This window comes from Podarcis liolepis, assembly GCF_965112155.1.
Source record: "Podarcis liolepis genome assembly, chromosome: 16".
Classification (NCBI taxonomy): domain Eukaryota; kingdom Metazoa; phylum Chordata; class Lepidosauria; order Squamata; family Lacertidae; genus Podarcis; species Podarcis liolepis.
In genome coordinates this window covers 22,004,921-22,023,914 of record NC_139567.1, presented here as the reverse complement: position 1 = coordinate 22,023,914, position 18,994 = coordinate 22,004,921, and the positions used below count along the sequence as shown (strand labels likewise).

Sequence of the window (18,994 nt, the reverse complement as noted above, 5' to 3'; positions counted from 1 at the left end):
AAAGCACATTCTTCCCCTCAAAGAATTCTGAGCACTGTGCTTTACCGCTTACACGCAGCCTTTCTCAACCTGTGGGTCCCCAGATGTTGTTGAACTACAACTCCCATCACCTCTAGCTAGCAAGGCCAGAGCTCAGGGATGATGGGAGTTGTAGTCCAACAACATCCGGAGACCCACAGGTTGAGAACCGCTACTTGCATACTACAGTGCCCAGAATCCTTTGAGGGAAAGTGTGTTGAAGGTGCTTAAGTGGTTTCATGGTTGGAGTATTGGCCTAGATCAGGCATAGGCAAACTCCGGCCCTCCAGAGGTTTGGGACTACAATTCCCGTCATCCCTGACCACTGGTCCTGTTAGCTAGGAATGATGGGAATTGTAGCCCCAAACATCTGGAGGGCCAGAGTTTGCCTATGCTTGGCCTAGATATAACCTGGGAACAGGAGTGGGGAATCTGTGGACTTTCTGATGTTGCTTGGCTGCATCTCCCACCATCCCTGACAATTTGCCTTTTTGGCTGAGGCTGATGGAGGGTCACAAGTTCTCATGCTCGGAACTCAGGAATCCTTCCCCAATCTGGTGTCACCCAGAACTCTCGGACTACAACTCCCATCAGCACCAGCCACAAGGGGTGGACCAACAGATACATCACTGTGGCATAGTGGTTAGAGTGTCAGACTAGGATCTGGGGCACCAGGGTTCAAATCCCCACTCAGCTGTGAAGCTCACGAGGTGACCTTGGGCCTGTCACTGTCTCTTCACCTAACCTACCTCACAGGGTTGTTGTGAGGATAAAGTGGGGAGACAGGAAAAGCCATGTATGCCTTCTGGGGGAAAGGTGGGATATAAATCAAATAAATAAGTAAATAAATTTAAAGTTATAGTTATAGTGTTTATGCAGCCTACAAGCGTCTCTCTCCCACACTGCCATGCCACATTTTCCACCTACAGAGTGGAAAATACTGGTAAAAAAGTGGGTGGGTAGGTAGGTAGGAAAATCTTCTGATGCTGTATGAAGCAGCCCATAGCAAGTCATTTAGGAACAAAGCTACAGGGTAATTGAGGTGGGGAGGACCTTTCTGGGCTGATGGCCCCAGAAGGCTCTTCAATCAAATACAACATTTTGGTTCCATGGACCTCTGAATTCTATGCTTTCATTAAAAGGCCAGTGTTGATTACATGTTTGCTTATGGCTCTGCCTAGTCTAGTAATTATCACACCGTGCGTCAGGTCGGATGATGATCTCTCCAGTCCTGATGGCCCAGTCATGCATAACTTTGGCATGACCAATTGCCCTTCTGAACACAAATAAATTAAGCCATTTTGTGCATGATTGTTTTGTACATCCAACAAAGCAAACAAGCATCGCTTTCTTCCACTTGAGCCTTTCCTGAAAGTGTTGGTTGATTGCGGGGAAAGTGGGATGTGTGTGTGTGTGGCTGAAATCCTGAATAGCAGCACTCCTCTTAGGAGATACATATTATATCCTACAACAAAAGTGAAGTCCCCTCATGTAGCTTAACTAGCGATAAACACTGTGTTTACTCACAGCCTTTGCAACAGTGGTAACCTTGGATTTTCGTTGCTGTTGCTAGTTTTGCCATTCTAGTTTTGTGAACCCCGAATTGCCCTCGATTTTAAGAGTACCTCTATTGTTTACTTTGCTGTCAATTAATGCCCTTAAGGCATATCATCAAGGACTTCCTGTTGTTTAAGCCACCCATGAATCATGACAAATCACTAAAATTTGATCTGCCTCTGTATTCGCAGATTTACATACTTAAAGGTAAAGGGACCCCTGACCATTAGGTCCAGTTGTGACCGACTCTGGGGTTGCGGCGCTCATCTCGCTTTATTGGCCGAGGGAGCCGGTGTACAGGGTCATGTGACCAGCATGACTAAGCCGCTTCTGGCGAACCAGAGCAGCACACGGAAACGCAGTTTACCTTCCCACCAGAGCGGTACCTATTTATCTACTTGCACTTTGACGTGCTTTCGAACTGCTAGGTTGGCAGGAGCAGGGACCGAACAACGGGAGCTCACACCATCGTGGGGATTTGAACCACCAACCTTCTGATCGGCAAGCCCAGGCTCTGTGGTTTAACCTACAGTGCCACCCATGTTCCTTTACATACTTAGTGGATGGCTAATTGCTTGCTGCAAGAAATATCACTCTTTGCCATTTGGAGTAGGGGAGTGATTTGGGCCTTTCTCCCCTTTCTCCCTCTTCCTCACTAATTTCCAGATACGGCATTTTCCCACAAAATATTTATCTCCTCCCCACCCCGCACGCCAACTTTGACCCTAGGTTATGGGTGCAACAACAGAATGTCTAGGCGCTCTTTTTTAAGAACAAAAATACAAAGCTGAAAATGAATGAACTGCAGCTAAAATATTGTGTTCATTTTTCACATGGTCTTGTCCTTCCCCTGCCCACCCCCTAATACTCTAAAGAGGGCCTCTTCTCCAGTCTTCAGAGAGTAGCTGGAAGTGAGGAGGCAGAAAAAGGTCCTTCTTTCCTTCCACTCGGCAGTTTTAATCGAAAATCATAGGTGCAGTACTGCGCCCAGAGCTCAGAAACTGCGCCTAGAACAATGGTAGTTTCGAACACTGCCGCATGTATGCCAATCATATGACAGAATAATAACATCAGGTGATTGACAGTTGGGCAGCCCATCCACCTGTCAAAGCAAACCTAACGGGGGCAAGAGGCAGTGAGCAATTCGGACTGAGCTTCCCATTCATCAGCAAGGAGTTCAGCCCTGTTTTCTGTCGAGTTCTGGTGGGCAACAGAGCTCCATGTGGAACTCAGTGCGAGGAAAGTGAGCAGGTAAAGGTGTTTTCCAGAAGCAGCAAGAAACATTCTTAAAAAAAGTGTGAAGCACCTCTTGAGGCTGCACATCTAAGCACATTCACTGCCCGTCAGTATAGACATGAAGGATCATCTGTATTATGCTAATGACACCACACACTGTCAAATCTAATAGCTGTGTGATCTCAAAATGTGCACGTACCTACGGGACCGCCTCTCCTGGTATGCCCCACAGAGGTCCACAAGGTCCACAAATGACAACACCTTGGAAGTCCCAAGTCACAAGGTGGTTAGGTTGGTCTCAACTAGGGCCAGGGCCTTTTCAGTACTGGCCCCGACTTGGCGGAACGCTCTGTCACAAGAGACCAGGGCCCTGCGGGACTTGACATCTTTCCACAGGGCCTGCAAGACAGAGCTGTTCTGCCTGGCCTTTGGTTTGGACTCAGTCTGACCCTTATGTTTCCCTCCCCTTATGGTTTTGATCTATGGGCTACTATTAAAACGAAGCTGCATTTTAAATTATATTTTAACCTGTATTTTAAATTGGTTTATTATTATTATTATTATTATTATTATTATTATTATTATTATTATTATTATTATTATTTACTGGTGTTAGCCGCACTGAGCCCAGCTCTGGCTGGGGAGGGCAAGGTATAAATAAATTATTATTATTATTATTATTATTATTATTATTATTATTATTATTATTCACTTGCCCCTGTACTGTGAGGCTGTACAGGTGAGGCTGCAACCATCAATGGTTTCAGATGTCTTAAGAAGAGCCCTGCTGGATCTAGTCCACCTAGTCTGGCATCCTGTTCTCACAGTGGCCAACCAGATACCTATAGGAAACCCACAGGTAGGATTCGAACACAAGAGCACTCTTCCCTCCTGCGGTCTCCAGCAACTGGTCTTGTAAAGACTTCTCTTTTCGCCTAGGCTTTCCTTGACCCATAAGATCAAGGACCCTGTATGAGAGGCTGGGAAGAAAAGATCTCCCAGGGTGGGAGGTTGGGAGAAGGAAGGGAAGCTTCCAGGTGAGACAAGGATTAAGATATACCTTTGAGAGAGGGTTTTGCATTTACTTCACTCTTTTTTGTTTTTATTTAGATTAGTTTGTGTTTTATTGTATTGTATGATGGAAAAGTTTCAGTAAAGAATTATTGGGGATGGGGAGATCAAGGACCCTGTTTTATGTTTTAGAAATCCTGTTTTACTTGTTTCCCTCTGCTTTTATACTAAAGTTTTGCTGGTATTTTAATGATACTGTTTTGGTTTTTACGTTGTGCAATGCTTATTAAATGCTCCCAAATGAAACAGATAAATAAAATGTTAACTGGGAGCAACTCCCACAGAATTCTGTGTGACTAACATACACCTGAGTAGGCATGTATAGGAGGAGACTGCTTCAAGTGAGCAGCCATCATTTGTAAAATGGCTTTAAGCAGAAAAAGATCAATAAATGCATTTTTTAGCATTATTAAAGGCATTTGGGGGACTGGTGTCCTCCAAAGTATCCAAAACAATTCAAGGGACCATAGATATCTCACCCCAGTTGTTTTCACTGTCCCTTTTCAAAGGCCTAAATGTTGATATGAGGACTAAGGATTTATTGACTATTCATTTAATAACTTCAGGGTTCTGGGTTCGAGTCCTACATTGGGGAAAAGATCCTTGCATTGCAGGGGGTTGGATTAGATGACTCTCGTGGTCCCTTCCAACTCTACAATTCTATGAAGCACCTTTCGTGGGCTATTGCTGAGAAAATAACTGATAATTCAAAAGGGATTGATTCATTGATTGAAGGTCGTTAAAGGTAAAGGTAAAGGGACCCCTGACCATTAGGTCCAGTTGTGGCTGACTCGGGTTGGGGGGCTCATCTCGCTTTATTGGCCAAGGGAGCTGGCATACAGCTTCTGGGTCATATGGCCAACATGACTAAGCCGCTTCTGGCGAACCAGAGCAGCGCATGTAAACCCTGTTTACCTTCCCGCCAGAGCGGTACCTATTTATCTACTTGCACTTTGACGTGCTTTTGAACTGCTAGGTTGGCAGGAGCTGGGACAGAGCAACAGGAGCTCACCCCGTTGCGGGGATTCGAACTGCCGACCTTCTGATCAGCAAGTCCTAGTGCTTAATTGCTGACATCTCTATCAGCGGAGTACCCAAAAATGACGAAAAGCGTATGAAGGTTAAAATCAGAGAGAACTAATCATAAAAATGAGGGAAACAAATCCTTAAAATGTCTGCTGAAATAGAAAGATCTGAAGCTCGAGAGAGAAAAGGCGTCTCTAATTTCAGCTAGGAGGGAGTTCTATCGCCATGCTCCCGGTAATAAATACCGGACAAATTTTATGCAGTAGCGTAGCCGTTTATTCAATACACAGATGAAACTAGGTCTTAAAGATGCACTCTCCAAAGCAGTATTTTTCCTGGGGAACAACTGCCTGTAACAGATAAAACAATGTTTGTGCTGTTCCTGAGACATTACGATACCGCCCATTTGAATAATTGACATGAATCGATAAGAATTGCTCATGTCAATGTACAACTTGATCCCTGTTTTAGGGTTGGGTGGTGGAGGCGTTACGCTGCTCATTTATTATTGCATGTAAAAATCCAATAAATTTTATTTCTTTCAGAAAATAAATAAATAAATACAAAAAAGAACATTGATTTGTACATCGCGAGAGAGACACTGCTCTCAACGAAGAAGGTCACATTTCGGTCAGCTCCTTGGCTTGTTTTATCCCATGGAAGTGTGCTCAGAATCACAGCTCGAGAGCTATGAACTAGGAAAGCCCCACCCCCCATGGACATTTTTGGGTCTCTCTCAGTCTCCACATTGCCCTCTCAGTCTCCACCTGCAATTTGGGAATTATAATACTGGCCTACTTTACAGGATTGTCCAAGACAAAGTATATGACGTGTTCTGATTCCCCCCCCCCCTAAATAATTTTCTATTGTCGGCACGTACTACTGCTATCCACGTGGTGAAACTGAGCTGAAGACTCATTCGCTTGAATGGGATATTTGGGACAAGATGAAAAATTTGATTGTCGGATAAAAATGGAGATATTGTATTGGCCTTCTCCAACTTGGTGCTGTCCAGATTTCAAGACTACAATTCCTATCAGCCAACATGGCTGTATGATGATCTTGGGGCTGATGGGAATTGTAGTCCAGAACACCTAGAGGCCACCCCTCCCTGGCTGGGGAATGTTTCCTTATATAGTTGCTTGTAACTAACACACCAGCCAGGAATCAGATCCAGCCCTGCTGGAGCTAAGAGGTGGAAGACAGGACTCAAGAAAGCTGAGATTGTCCTCTGTTCTCATGACTGGAAGTTGTGGCATTCTATATAAGCCGCCATTTATTTTTTAGGTTAGCTATGAGGCAGCTAAGCAGCTTTCAGCATTACACCTAAATATATTTCCTTTGGGATGTTTTGGTGGTGGTATACGTGTTTGTTGGGTTTGACTAGTGGTATAGCTTCTCTTGATTTTATTTTTTTTGAAGAATTCAAGTGTTGATTCAACCTTATGGCCTGTCTGAATCAACAATTTGAAGACTTTTCAGTATATGAGATCTGTTCACTGTACCCAAATGGTTTATTGATGGTGGTGTCAATCCAGAGGTGTCAAATGGGGGGGGATAGGAGGTAATCAAATAAGCACATAAATACGTTGATTAATGCAGTTTACGGCTGCAATCCTGCTCCTGCTCACTTAGGAGTAAGTCCCATTAAACTAGGTGGTGTTTACTTTGTGTAGACGTGCATATCCTTGTGCTGTAAATCTCCTGTAGGGCAAGGTAGATATTTCCTTATCACACAATTCTATAATGTCTATGCAGAAGGAAGTCCCATATTCAGTTCAGTAGAGCTTACTTATTAGTAGGGATGGGCAAATATGTCAGTTGCAGTTTCTCATTTTTCCATTCCTAAGTTCAGTCCTCCACATTTCCATATCAGCTTTCATTAAAAAAAAAAAGTAATCACGAAAATTCGGCAGCATTTTTAGTGCAGAGTTCTCCGAATATTCAAACTTTTGTATGCAATTTTGCCTAATTGACACATTTTTGCAATACCATTTCCCCCGACATAGTTCAATGCTGTATGCTATTTTCACCAATAGATGCGTTCTGATGCACACTTTATCCCAGTATATGCATTTGGGGGGGGGGGTATAGTTTACTTAGCTAGGCTATATTGCAAAGTTCAGACAAGTCCAAATTTCGAAGAACGGCTGTGATTTGCTTGACATGTTGTTGCAAACAGAATTGGATTTATCCCTCATCTCCACTTACAGCTAAGCCGCCATAAGACTGCAACTTTTTGCCTTCTCTATATATACACATGAATGCATATGTGTGGATACACACTTGGACTGCCGGAGTCAAGGCGAAATGCCAGCAGCTTTTCAGGTGTGTGTGTGTGTCTCCATTTCATAAACCCAAAGCAGGCATTCTTGAGAAGTGAGTAGGCTTCATAGCCACACCGAAGTCTGAGCTGCAGGCAAGCCTCCTGTGTAGCCAGAGAGACGCCGCCCCCCGGGAGATCAAGGGCAGTTTTCTGGAGCACAGGAAGATTAGCACAAATTATCCCCCTGAGCACCGGAGAGAGTTCTGGATGGCAGAATCAGGACACGGCACAGTATAAAAACCCTTCCCGTGAAAAGCACCATGTGGAAACCGACAGGGCAACCTGTAACCTCTTTATCTGTTCTTTCTGAAAATCGTTGCTTGGAGATTCCCAAGCGACTTCCGTGATGAGAAGCAGCAGCGTTTGCCTTGACATCGCAGGGAGGGAGCAGCAGCAGCTTTTAACTGCGGTGCAAAAAATAACACTTGTGACAGCTGGAGCAGTCTTCCGACCCCATGCTGATGCCTGTTTAGGAACAGGAGCAAGGAGTCTGCACAATTGTCACAGTTCTTAGGTTTGTATTGCCAAGAGAAAACATCTGCCATGGCCACTTTGAGTGCACTACAACAAGGGAATATCTGCTTCAAGGGGAAGGGAAGTGCTGCTTCTGGGTTTGGAAATAAGTTCAGCTGCAAATGGGCATTTTTTCAGATGCAGGCAAATTTCAAATTATTCCTACTTCAATGCTGGCCTTGTCCATTCTAGCATAGATCACAGGTAAAGATTCCTGGTAAATCTCTGGTAATCAAGCTGGCAGGCTTTAAAAAACCCAGTCTGATTGCCAATAGCAGCACAATGGCAGTGGCATAGCATGGGAGGACCATGGGGCAGTTGCCCCGGGTGCAAAATTGTTAGGAGCACAAAATTTTAACACCCGGTGCTGCCTCAATACAGGTGCATACTTCCATCACTGGGCTCTGTTGAACCAGGAAGCGACCTCTCCAGACATTGGAACAATTCTTCTTTTCTTAAGCCTTGGCTGCAATCTCTTAGGTGACGTGGACACTGTTAAGTAGTTGAATGAACATATGTACTCCATCTGTTTCCCTCCCTCCCACCCTTCCACACGGCCCCGGGTGCTGGCAACCCATGTTACACCACTGCAAGGTGGTCCAAGATTTGATGCCTGCCATTTCCTCTTGAGATAGCCTAGGCCGCCGAGTCAAGAGACTGTCAGAGGCTTGTGTGGCAGTCAGGATCCATAGGCTTGGAGCATGTATGGAGATCTTGTTGGTGGAGCCAGGGAGAACCCTCCAGTACCTCAATCTAAAGGAAGTTGTAGACTGTGAAATCCAGCTGGATGGGCTTTGGCAGTGTGGAGCAGCTGGAAGAAGCCAGATCCTTGCTTCAGAGAGTCTGCAACCATCCTTGGCGTGGAGGTCAGTAACAGGCAGAGTTGAAGCCAGTAAGAGGCAGAGGTAATTCAGGTTTTGTCTCCATCTTCTTCTTTGATAAGTTCTGCAAAGGCACCAATGAGACGAAGGAGGAAGAACCCCCAGCCAGTGCCAGCTCCCGCACTGGTTGTAAGAAAAAAGGCAGGACAAGTGAGGACTGGCTGAGGTCAGATTGAGGTTGGGTGGGCAATGCCCTGTTTTCCCTACAGGCCACTGGCCTGCAGGCTTTGTGGTTTAGTCATTCCTCCAGCACTGGCATTTTCTGCCCAGTTTCCTTCGAGGTGAATATCCACCCATCTTTCCAAACATGATTCATGTCTGGCCCTAAAGATCCCTCATCTTTGGAACGAGCTCTGGAGGTCAGCGGTTCCTTGGTTCCTCCCAATCCAGTTTTTCTTATGTGAAGCACCTTGACAGTTTCCTGTCCATAAAAGATGCTTCCTACTTCATAAGAGCATAGAATTGTAGCGTTGAGTGGGAACCCAAGGGTCATTTAGTCCAACCCCCTGCAATGCAGCTGTCCCATATGGGGATCGAACCTGCAACCTTGGCGTTATGGGCACCACGCTCTAACCAACTGAGCTATCCAGGTTCCGTTTGCTTATTGCTCGATTATTGCACAACAGCCCACTGGGAAGTCAAAGTCAGCATTTCGGCAGATGTCCATTTTCACTGGGAAGCTTTTCTTTCGTTTTTTCGTTCTTCCAAGCAAAATATTTCTTCGTTGTTTTCCTCCTGGCAAAATTGAGGATATCAAGCATAAATGCCCAGGAGACCACATACATTGCCAGGACGCCACCCCTCAGCATCCAGATGGTGTTGGGCGAAGTCATCACTGACTGTACAATCCATGCTCCGCCGGCGATGCGCAGCCCCAGGAAGAGAAATACGAAAAGGTAATCCACCACATCCCCCAGGAGGTTGTGATAGCGCCCCATCTCCCGTAGGAACCAGCGTAGCTGCAGCAGAGGGTTGGTGATCTCGCTCACGAAGACGACGGCGTTGATCTCGGTGGCAGACTTGCCAATCATCAGCACGAAAGCCAGGCCGCTGACGCTGAGCATGTGGTGGGAGAGCATCAGGTTGCCCTCGCTCTTGAAATAAATGCACCAGCTCAAGTCGAAGAGGAAATATCCCAGCGACAAGCACATCAGGCAGACCTGGAGAGCCGTGTTGGGGTAGCCTGGAAAGACGAGAAAAAAAAGGGTTGACTGAGTTTGCCATCCTAGAATCTCAGAATTGCAGAATTGGAAGGGACCATAGGGTGCAAATCTAACATTGCTTGAAATGATGACCCTTGCACCTTATAAGTTTCTAAACTGCTCTTTAAAATACAGTTGTACCTTGGTTGTCAAACATCTTGGTACTCAGATGTTTTGGCTTCCAAACGCTGCAAACCCAGAAACTCACTTCTGTTCTGGTTTGCGAACGTTTTTTGGAAGCCGACAGGGCTTCCATGGCTTCTGATTGGCTGCAGGAGCTTCCTGCTGCCAATCAGAAGCCGAGCTTTGGTTTCTGGACGTTTTGGAAGTCGAACAGATTTCTGGAACGAATTCTGTTCGACTTCTGAGGTACGACTGCAACAAAAAACACATTTTACACACTGAAAATCCAATGCTTTTGCCATTTGATGTCCCAGACCTATTCCCATGCCTTTTTGACCCTCTCCATCACCAAAATTTGAGCAAGCTCTCAAAAGAGAAACTTACCCTGAAAAGAGTATTTGGGAATGATATCAACTATCGTGTTTATGCATCCAGAGGTCAGATTCTAAAACAGGAAATCTGGTTTTGAAGTGTGTGTGTGTTGCATGCATGCAAAACTCAAGCCTTGGTTCTGTGAGATACTCCATAACTATTCCCAGAACAACTTCTCAGTTTTTAATAGCTTCTCTCCCACATGCTCGGGGGGGGGGGGGAGTCATAATTCAGTGGCATCTCCAGGTCAGGCTGAGAGAGACCCCTGAGTCTGAATTCTTGGAGAGCCGTTGCCAGTCAGAATAGACAATACAGGATGGACCAAAAGGTATGTGGGAGGCAGTTTCCTAAGTTCCCGTGAAGTGGCATTGGGGCAAATTGCTGTGGGTTTTCAAGGCCACTGAGAATTCTCATTACTCAGATAGACTGCTCCTGCCTGGAAGCTCTTCTGCCAGGAAGTCTGCTGGTGGCGCAGCTCCTGATGCTGCACGCCCTTCATTTAATAATAATAATAATAATAATAATAATAATAATAATAATAATAATAATAATTTATTATTTGTACCCCGCCCATCTGGCTGGGTTTCCCCAGCCACTCTGGGCGGCTTCCATAGAAACCAAAAAAACACTAAAATATCATACATTAAAAACTTCCCTGAACTTCTCCACTACAGCCTTGGCAGCTTTCAGCATTGTGCCGTAGGCAGGGAACTAATAAGAAGCTGCATCATTGCCCTTCTGGCTTGGCCTGCTGCTCATACTAAGCCTTGGAATAAGCTGATGTCTGGTTTTTCATCAGCTACAGAAGCATGCCTGGTTTTGCTACACTGAAAAATCAACACAGTTAGCATTATTATACAATACAGTTGTACCTTGGATCCCAAATGCCTTGCGAGTCAAATGTTTTGGCTCCCGAAAGCCGCAAACCCGGGAGTGTTCTGGTTTGCAAACTTTCTTTGGAACTCAAACGTCCAATGGGGCTTCCACAGCTTCTGATTGGCTGCAGGAACTTCCTGCAGCCAATCAGAAGCTGCACCTTGGTTTCCAAACATCTTGGAAGTTGAACAGACTTCTGGGACGGGTTCCGTTCGACTTCTGAGGTACCACTGTAGTATATTTGATGCCCATTTTGTGCCTTTGCCCAGATGGTGCCCTGGGCCCCCTGATCACCCTAGCAGTAATTACACAAGTGGAGAAAAGGGGATTTGCAGCTGGTGTCAGTAGCTCAGATGTCATTCAGTCAAATGGCTTAGAGTAAGAGCAGGCTCGGAGGAATTTTTAGATACTCCCACAAGGACGACAGGTGCCTCGTGAAACAGTTATAAAGACCTAATCCTGGCGATCAGGAGCTGAACTAAATGCAAGCGAGGGCTTGCGAGGACACAGCAAGGGGAGATGACATTCAGGCGTGAATTTGTTCCAAGTGAAACAGAAGAGCGAAAGGCAAGGGCAAAGAAGGAAAGTGGCAAAAGATGGTGGGTCATCTGACAGCAGGGCAGCGGAAGCACCACCATTTGGGGGTCACTGTTAAAGTTCTAGTCCTCATTGTTATGGGTGAAAGCTTGAAATCATGTTGGCAGTGTGCACTAACATGCTCAGGACTAGTAAGCAATTGCAACCACCACCAAGGATATGATATCATAATAATAATAATAATAATAATAATAATAATAATAATAATAATAATAATATATTTATACTCCACCACCCTGGGCAGTTCTCAACAGAACATTAAAAACACGATAAAACATCAGACATTAAAAACTTCCCTAAACAGGGCTGCCTTCAGATGTCTTCTAAAAGTCAGACAGTTGTTTATTTCCTTGACATCTGATGGGAGGGTATTCCACAGGGTGGGCGCCACTACCAAGAAGACCCTCTGCCTGGTTCCCTGTAGCTACACTTTTCTCAGTGAGGGAACCACCAGAAGGCCCTCAGAACTGGACCTCAGTGTCTGGGCAGAACGATGGGGATGGAGACGCTCCTTCAGGTATAATACTGCATAAGGTTCTTGGGAATTGTTGTACTTGCTTATTATCTACCTATCTGTCTTTCTGTCTGTCTGTCTTAATAATAATAATAAATTCTGAGGCTAGCAATTCACCCTTTTTTTGGCCACTGAACCTCCAGCAAAAATAAACTGGAGATCTCAGATAACAGTTGACCTTTCCTGAAGCATCTTAGGAACTGCCATCAGGACCCACGCTTCGGAAATTGCAGAGATTGTGATGTCATTATAGGGCAAGTCTGATTTGTTCCCAGACAATGCAGGCATTATGGTAATCAAGCTGCATAACCAGTGGCCTTGCAGGGTAGCAAGCAGTTTGCTGGATTTCGGCAGAGACCCACATTCAGATCCCTGCTTAGCTCAATCTTGGGTCAGTCATTATCACTCAGTCTGACCTACCTCATAGGATTATTGTGAGCAAAAAACAGAGAGAATGGGAATGACATGCAATTAATGTATAAAGTGCAATGAATGACTGAAAAAGTAAAAGTAGGGGCATAATAATGTTTTGTTTTTAAAGGAAGATGTTAGAAGGTTACAGTTTACATGTATATCAAGGTTTCCAACCTAGAAACTCTGACCCCCTTTTCCCAGATATTCAGAAAAGTGGAGGGGCTCAGTGCTAAGATGGGACCCTCTGCACATGGCCAGAGGTACTTTCTTTTTTCATTTGCTCCCATATTCTAGCCCTTGTGACAAGTTCTGAAGATGAGCGCTAGCAAGTCATAGTTCAAAATAAATCCAGTGTACATTTTTAGTTGTGTAAGGGAGCGTAGAGAATCATTGTGGGCACAGAGGATGAAATAATGGACCCTATCCAGCAGCATGGACTCTCTGCTTGAAACAGATAAGGGGAAAACATCTGCACTGATCAAGTCCACATTCTATGGAGATATTATTTATATAATTTCAAATATCATTTCAAAAGTACTAGAACCTTGCTGTTAAAAAGAAGAAGAGGTGGATAAAATTCCAGCAACAAAAGCTGAGAGTTGTAGGAAGCAGAAATTCTGCAGGGGGTGGGGGCATGGGGAATGCCGCAATCTGCAACTATAAATGGGGTAATGCATTTCTTCATTTTGCAGAATTTACAGGCCAGTTTTTGGCACGTCTACTCAGAAGTAAGGCCCAACAAGTTCAATGAAGTTTCCTCCCAGGCCAACAGCTTTCCACAACCATATTCTAGACATCCATATTCTAAACATCCTTCCAGATGTTTTGGACTACAACTCTCACCAGTCCAAGTTGGCACAGTCGTGCTGGCTGGTGCTGATGCGAGTTATAGTCCAAAAGAGCTGGAGGAGGGCACCAGGTTGCAGAAAGCTGGTGTCTAGGAATGTGGTCTCCTGTTCTCCTTCAATCGGCTGATCTGGGACAGAAGGGCGAAACTGGGAAGTTTATGTGTACCAGAGGAAAAACAATTATGGCAGGGTAGGAACGAGGCAAGAAGACTCAAGTGAGCTGGATGGAAGGCGAGGCAGGAATGGAAGCGGCGAAGTGGATGGAGCCGGGAGTAGACGACAAAGTGCAGGAGTAAGACATCAGGTGAAGATCAGAATGGTGGGAACCTGGGTTAGGGGAATCAAGGACAAATGGGAGTCAAGGGTCTGAGCTACAAATCAGGAAGATGCTAGTTGGAATGTCTTAGCCAAGCCACTGCTCTCAATGCAGAGAATGACTTATTCCAAGTCAGACTATTAGTCCATGTGGCTCAGTATTGTCTCTACACTGCCTAGCAGCAGCTCTTCAGGGTCCTGGGCAGGGGCACATTCCCAGCCCTACCCAGTGATGCCACTGGGGATTAAATCTGGGGCCATTTCTGTGCATAGAAGATGCTCTAGCACTGAACTGCAGCTCAGCTTCTCCCGGATATAAAATGAGGATGATGATACAGACCTACCTTTCGGGGTCATTGTACAAGTTACAAGTGAAGCTCTTTGAACATCCCAAAGCGCTTTATATAAGTGCTACATGGCATTATTTGTACACAGTGAACAATAGAGATGTGAATGCCTGGAATCCGCCTCCTACCCCCACCCCCCCGCAGAAAAATCAAATTTAAAAAATGCCCTATATCCCAATTTTCTCTAAGTTCACAATAAAAGAAGTTGGGGAAGAAACTGGAAAAAATGGCAGGGAAATGGAATTCTCCACCCTATTTTTGCTGGGATGTTTTTTTCCTTGGGCCTTCAGATCTCTAGGAGCAATTGGGGTTGCAAATAATACTCTCAGCCAATGGTGTAGTGGTTAGAGGGTTGGACTAGGACCCAGGAGATCATTCATTCATTCATTCATTCATTCATTCCTGCTCATCCATGAAGCTCACAGGGCGTTCTTGGGCCAGTCACAGTCTCTCAGCCTAACGTACCTCTCAAAGGGTTGTTGTGAGGATAAAATGAGGAGGTGGAGAACTGTGTATGCCACTTTGAGCTCCCTGGAGGAAAGATGAGATGTAAATGGAATGAATGGATGGGTGGATGAATAATGTCACAGTGGAGCTGTGCTTTTGGGATGGGGATGGCACAGCAGGCAGAGGTTTAGCCGTGGTGGGCGAGTGGAGCAACTGCACCCACATTTGACCCCCTGTTACCTCTGACAACCCCCTTGAGGATGAATCATCTCTGCGTACCTGCATGAGTCAAAGGCCAGGGCCCGTCAATCAGAGCGATGTAGCCGGAGAAGAAGGTGACAATTAGCCCATGCAAAAGGGTGACCAGCCGGCAGCTCCATTCGGGGCTGCGATGCTTGTTCCGGTACAAGAAGCCGCCATAGAGCGACAGCCAGACCACAAGGCTGCAGATCACTTGCAGAATGATGACGATCATAATCTTGTAGCCAAAAAAGAGTGGGGAGAGAAAGGTATGGATTAAGTCAGTTACAACTGGGGACTTAAGGAGCTGACGACTTCTGTCCCGTTGCGGTTTCATTGCAATCAGCGCTGTTTCCACTCTGCTCAAGTTCGGCTTCTGCTAAAATCAACATTATGCATCTCACTATCTGCCATTGTTGAAACTTACGTAATTAATTTCAAGATTAATTTCAATTGATGGGAGAAAGGTCAGAACCAGTGCAGAAAATAATTATTTGTGTAAAGTTCAGAGACCAAGAACAATTACAGTGAATACCAAGCATATTGGCTTGCATGATTTCCGATTGTGACCTCGGACGAACTTGCAAATATTGGGATTGACCAATAGTTTGACTCAGTATATAAGGCAGCTTCCTATGTCTTAAGGGAAGGGCTGTAGCTCAGTGGTAGAGCATCTGCTTTGCCTGCAGAAGGTCTCAGGTTCAATCCCTGGCATCTCCAGGGAGGGCTGGGAGAGACCCCTGCCTGGGGGGAAACCCTGGGAAGCCACTGCCAGTCAGTGCAGATAATATGGAGCTAGATGGATTGATTTGGTACACAGTAGTTTCAGACATTCCTATGATTGCAACAATAATATTCTGAATGCTGAAACCTGCTGTTGCCTGTTCAGGACACTGTATTTGCAATAGCAAATAAGCAGCTATGATGGTGGGCGTGGAAAATCACAGATATTTGTGGCATCCCTAGCTGCAGGCTTTGACATGGTTAAACTTTATTCTGCCTTTATTTTATTTTTAAAGCCTAGCTTTAAAATCTGGAAAGTCACTGGCCCTGTGAAACAAACCCTGGTCATTTGTGCAAGCAAAAGAATGTAGAGCTCAGGCAGGAAAAACACAGAGTTCATCCCAGTCATATCAGTGCCTTGTGTGAGCAGATGGCCCACACTGCCCAAAAATTCCACACCAAATAACCTGAATTCTGAGAGCTGTAGGAATTATGCATATTAACAGAAGTTATGTAAATACGCTTCCATTTCATGTTATCATGTGATTCATATTATTTTGCACCATTCTGATTTTGTTAGGGGATGGTAGTTCCTCAGGACACTGATCTCTGTCCCCTGATTGCTGGAAATGTTGAGTCAACCTTGCCATGTCCAGATTTCAGCCCAAGCTGACCATGTACTTTGACGCATTCTGACTCAGCCATAAGGGCTAGAAACTTGCCCTGATTTTTTAAAGCAGAGATTCTCAAGATGTTGATTACTGCCTCCAGGACCAAATGCTGCCTTTTTCTGGAGACACACAAACAGGGGCAGCCTGTCCTGCTTCGCTGCCTGAGGCAAAATGAGAAGGTGCTGCCCCTTCTCAGTGGAAGCTCGGCTTACCAGAGTTGTGCAGCGGCAGTGGCTTTCCGTAAGATCTCCAGTGGCAGGGGAGGTGGGGTTTCCATGGGGGCACTGCCTCGTGGGATTCTGCCACTCGAGGCAGCTGCTTCAGACTGTCTCTTGGGCTGGCTGACCCTGTTTCTACATAGCCCTGCCTTGCACATTATTTGTTTCAAAAATGCAGTGGAAATCTTAAAGGTGGACTTCTTCCCTTTAAGTAGGGTATGGGGCAGGGGCACCTGCTGTGCTTTAAGAAATCCCAACTGCTGTCTTGCTTAAGGGAAACTTGCTATACAGGTTCCACAAAACAATGGCCTGTTTCAATATGTAAAGGGACGGCCATTCAAGTGGTTACTTAATTAGGTCAACCACTTAAAAACATCCCTTCATAATTTTTGATCAGCTGAAGAATGACAAGAGGATGGACTCCGTGCATATTTCCCCAGGACTTGACTTCCTGTGCACAATCACTGTTAAAATATGAGTAAAAGTTCCCTGGAGCTGTTTGGAGAAAGAGGGAGAAACTGGGGAAACTAAATCCACCTTTCGCTTCCCCTCCCCAACAGCTGCTTGGTGTCATCACTCATCACCTTTAACCAGGGTTATACAAAGGCAAACTCAGAGCCTATACTGCGAACATTATCAAGGCGATCAGCCCTATCCATTACTCTTTTATAGGGTATGTGGGTGGCACCATAGTGTAAACCACTGAGTTTCTTGGGCTTGCCAATTGTAAAGTTAGCAGTTCAAATCCACTTGGCAGGGTTAGCTCCCTGTCCCTGCTCTTGCCAACCTAGCGGTCAAAAGCATACCAGTGCAAGTAGATAAACAGGTACTGCTGCTGTGGGAAGGTAAACGTCGTTTCCATGCGCTCTGGCACTCATAATGGAGTCCTGTGAGCTGGAAGTGATTTAGTCATGCTGGCCACATGACGTGGAAAAACTGTCTGTGGACAAATGCTGGCTCCCTTGACATCTGAAAGCAGAGAGGAGTGCCACACCCCATAGTCTAATTTGACTGGAATTAACCATCCAGGGGTTCTTTACCTTTCTTTTTCTTTTTTACTCTTTTACAGAAAGGCATTTTCCTTTATCTGAGTTTTCTACAGCAGTTGACAAAGCTGTGGGTGGAGCATGGGGAGGACTGCAACCCTGGCGCAAAACTGAATAAGCAAAGGAAACAAGACCCCAACCGGGGGATCAAGTGAGCCTTCTGCTCATTGACAATTTCAAAATGGATGGAGTTGCAAGAGACACCATCTAGTGGCTCACCCTCGTAATCACAGTTGTCAAATTTGGGCTGGGAAAGGGGTTTCTATGAACTAGGAGTTGGGCATTTGGTCTGAGTACACACTCCAGTGCTGGTTTGGGATGCAGTGTAAACACGACTTTAGGCACAATCCATATCTACCCTGTATGCAGTTTTAGTTTTCTAGAGGAAGAGGGGCCAGAGCTCACCATGAACTTCCCCCTCATTCTCTTAGAATGGCAATGGTGCCCACCTAAGTGGTGCCAGAACTGAGCTCCGATGAGCTCTGACTGAAAAAAAGCCCTTCCTCTATGTATCCTTTCATTTCTTAGGAAATGCTGCATTTTGATGCGTTTCTCCCTCAAGCCAGCTTTATTCCAAATAGAGAAAAAGAATGACCCAGCTGTGTTTTAGGCCAGTAATGTGTACACAACCTTAATGGTTCTGGTTCCCTAAGTTTCTAGCAGCAGAGATATGACAGGCACCCTCACTTTTGACTTCCAGGTCTCTCTTGAAGACTGTTTAATGCCAACAGGCCTACACACTTGTTTAAAATGATCTTGAGTAGACAGTCGGCTTAAAAGCTTATCATCATCATCATCATCATCATCCTCACTAAAATTTGTATACCGGCCTATACCCGTAGGTATCAGGGCAGTTCACAAGATAAAAACACGTGATAAAACACAAAATACATAACAAAAACAAGGAAAACCCAGTAATTTTGCTGTGTGGTGCCCTGATGCTTTGTGAGAAGGTGGAATATAAAAACATTTACACATAAATAAGACCAATCTCTGGTAGGACATGAAGATCAATGAGCTAGCAGACAGCTCCGTATAATCCATGTGTTTTCCAGGTATTTTTTCCCTACTCTTTTCCTCACCTCCTTCTGCTACTTAGCCCCTGGTGAGTTCACCACCCCTACAAGCAAAATGAAAGTTACATGGGCACGATTCCCACCAGGTACTCACAAACAAGTTCCTTGAAACAGGAATGGCTGTGACTCCACCAGCAGTCAAGCAAACAGCCAGTGGCCTCCTCTGTAACTTCTTGCTGAACGAAGGACTGTATTTGTCTCAAAGGGCTCGCAGAGCTCGCACAGAAACTCAGGAAGCAGTTTTAACTTCCTGGTCCCAGTAGCATGGAGGCCAATTCCCCCATGCGCATTATGAGTCACTGAGCTCCCCAGTCTCTTATAACCTTCCAGTTGAGGG

The 18,994-nt window shown here is 45.3% G+C and overlaps 1 protein-coding gene across 1 annotated transcript; it reads right to left on the bottom strand.

Moving 5' to 3' along the window:
• Positions 1-5,423: 5,423 nt before the first annotated feature.
• LOC310696058 (TLC domain-containing protein 5-like) lies at positions 5,424-18,994 on the bottom strand. The gene is made up of 3 exons (XM_083481208.1): positions 18,752-18,994; positions 14,963-15,161; positions 5,424-9,811 (listed from the first exon to the last, which is right to left on the bottom strand). Exons 2-3 carry the CDS (start codon positions 15,156-15,158, stop codon positions 9,273-9,275), a joined length of 735 nt encoding a protein of 244 aa, XP_083337334.1. The 5' UTR covers positions 15,159-15,161; positions 18,752-18,994; the 3' UTR covers positions 5,424-9,272.

Bases quoted from the DNA above. Each gene is read 5' to 3' on its own strand.
- LOC310696058 (XM_083481208.1), bottom strand. From the start codon at position 15,158: ATGATCGTCATCATTCTGCAAGTGATCTGCAGCCTTGTGGTCTGGCTG. The intron at 9,812-14,962 runs GTACGCAGAGAT...TCGTCTTTCCAG, and splicing joins CTGGCCTTTGACTCATGCAG to GCTACCCCAACACGGCTCTC.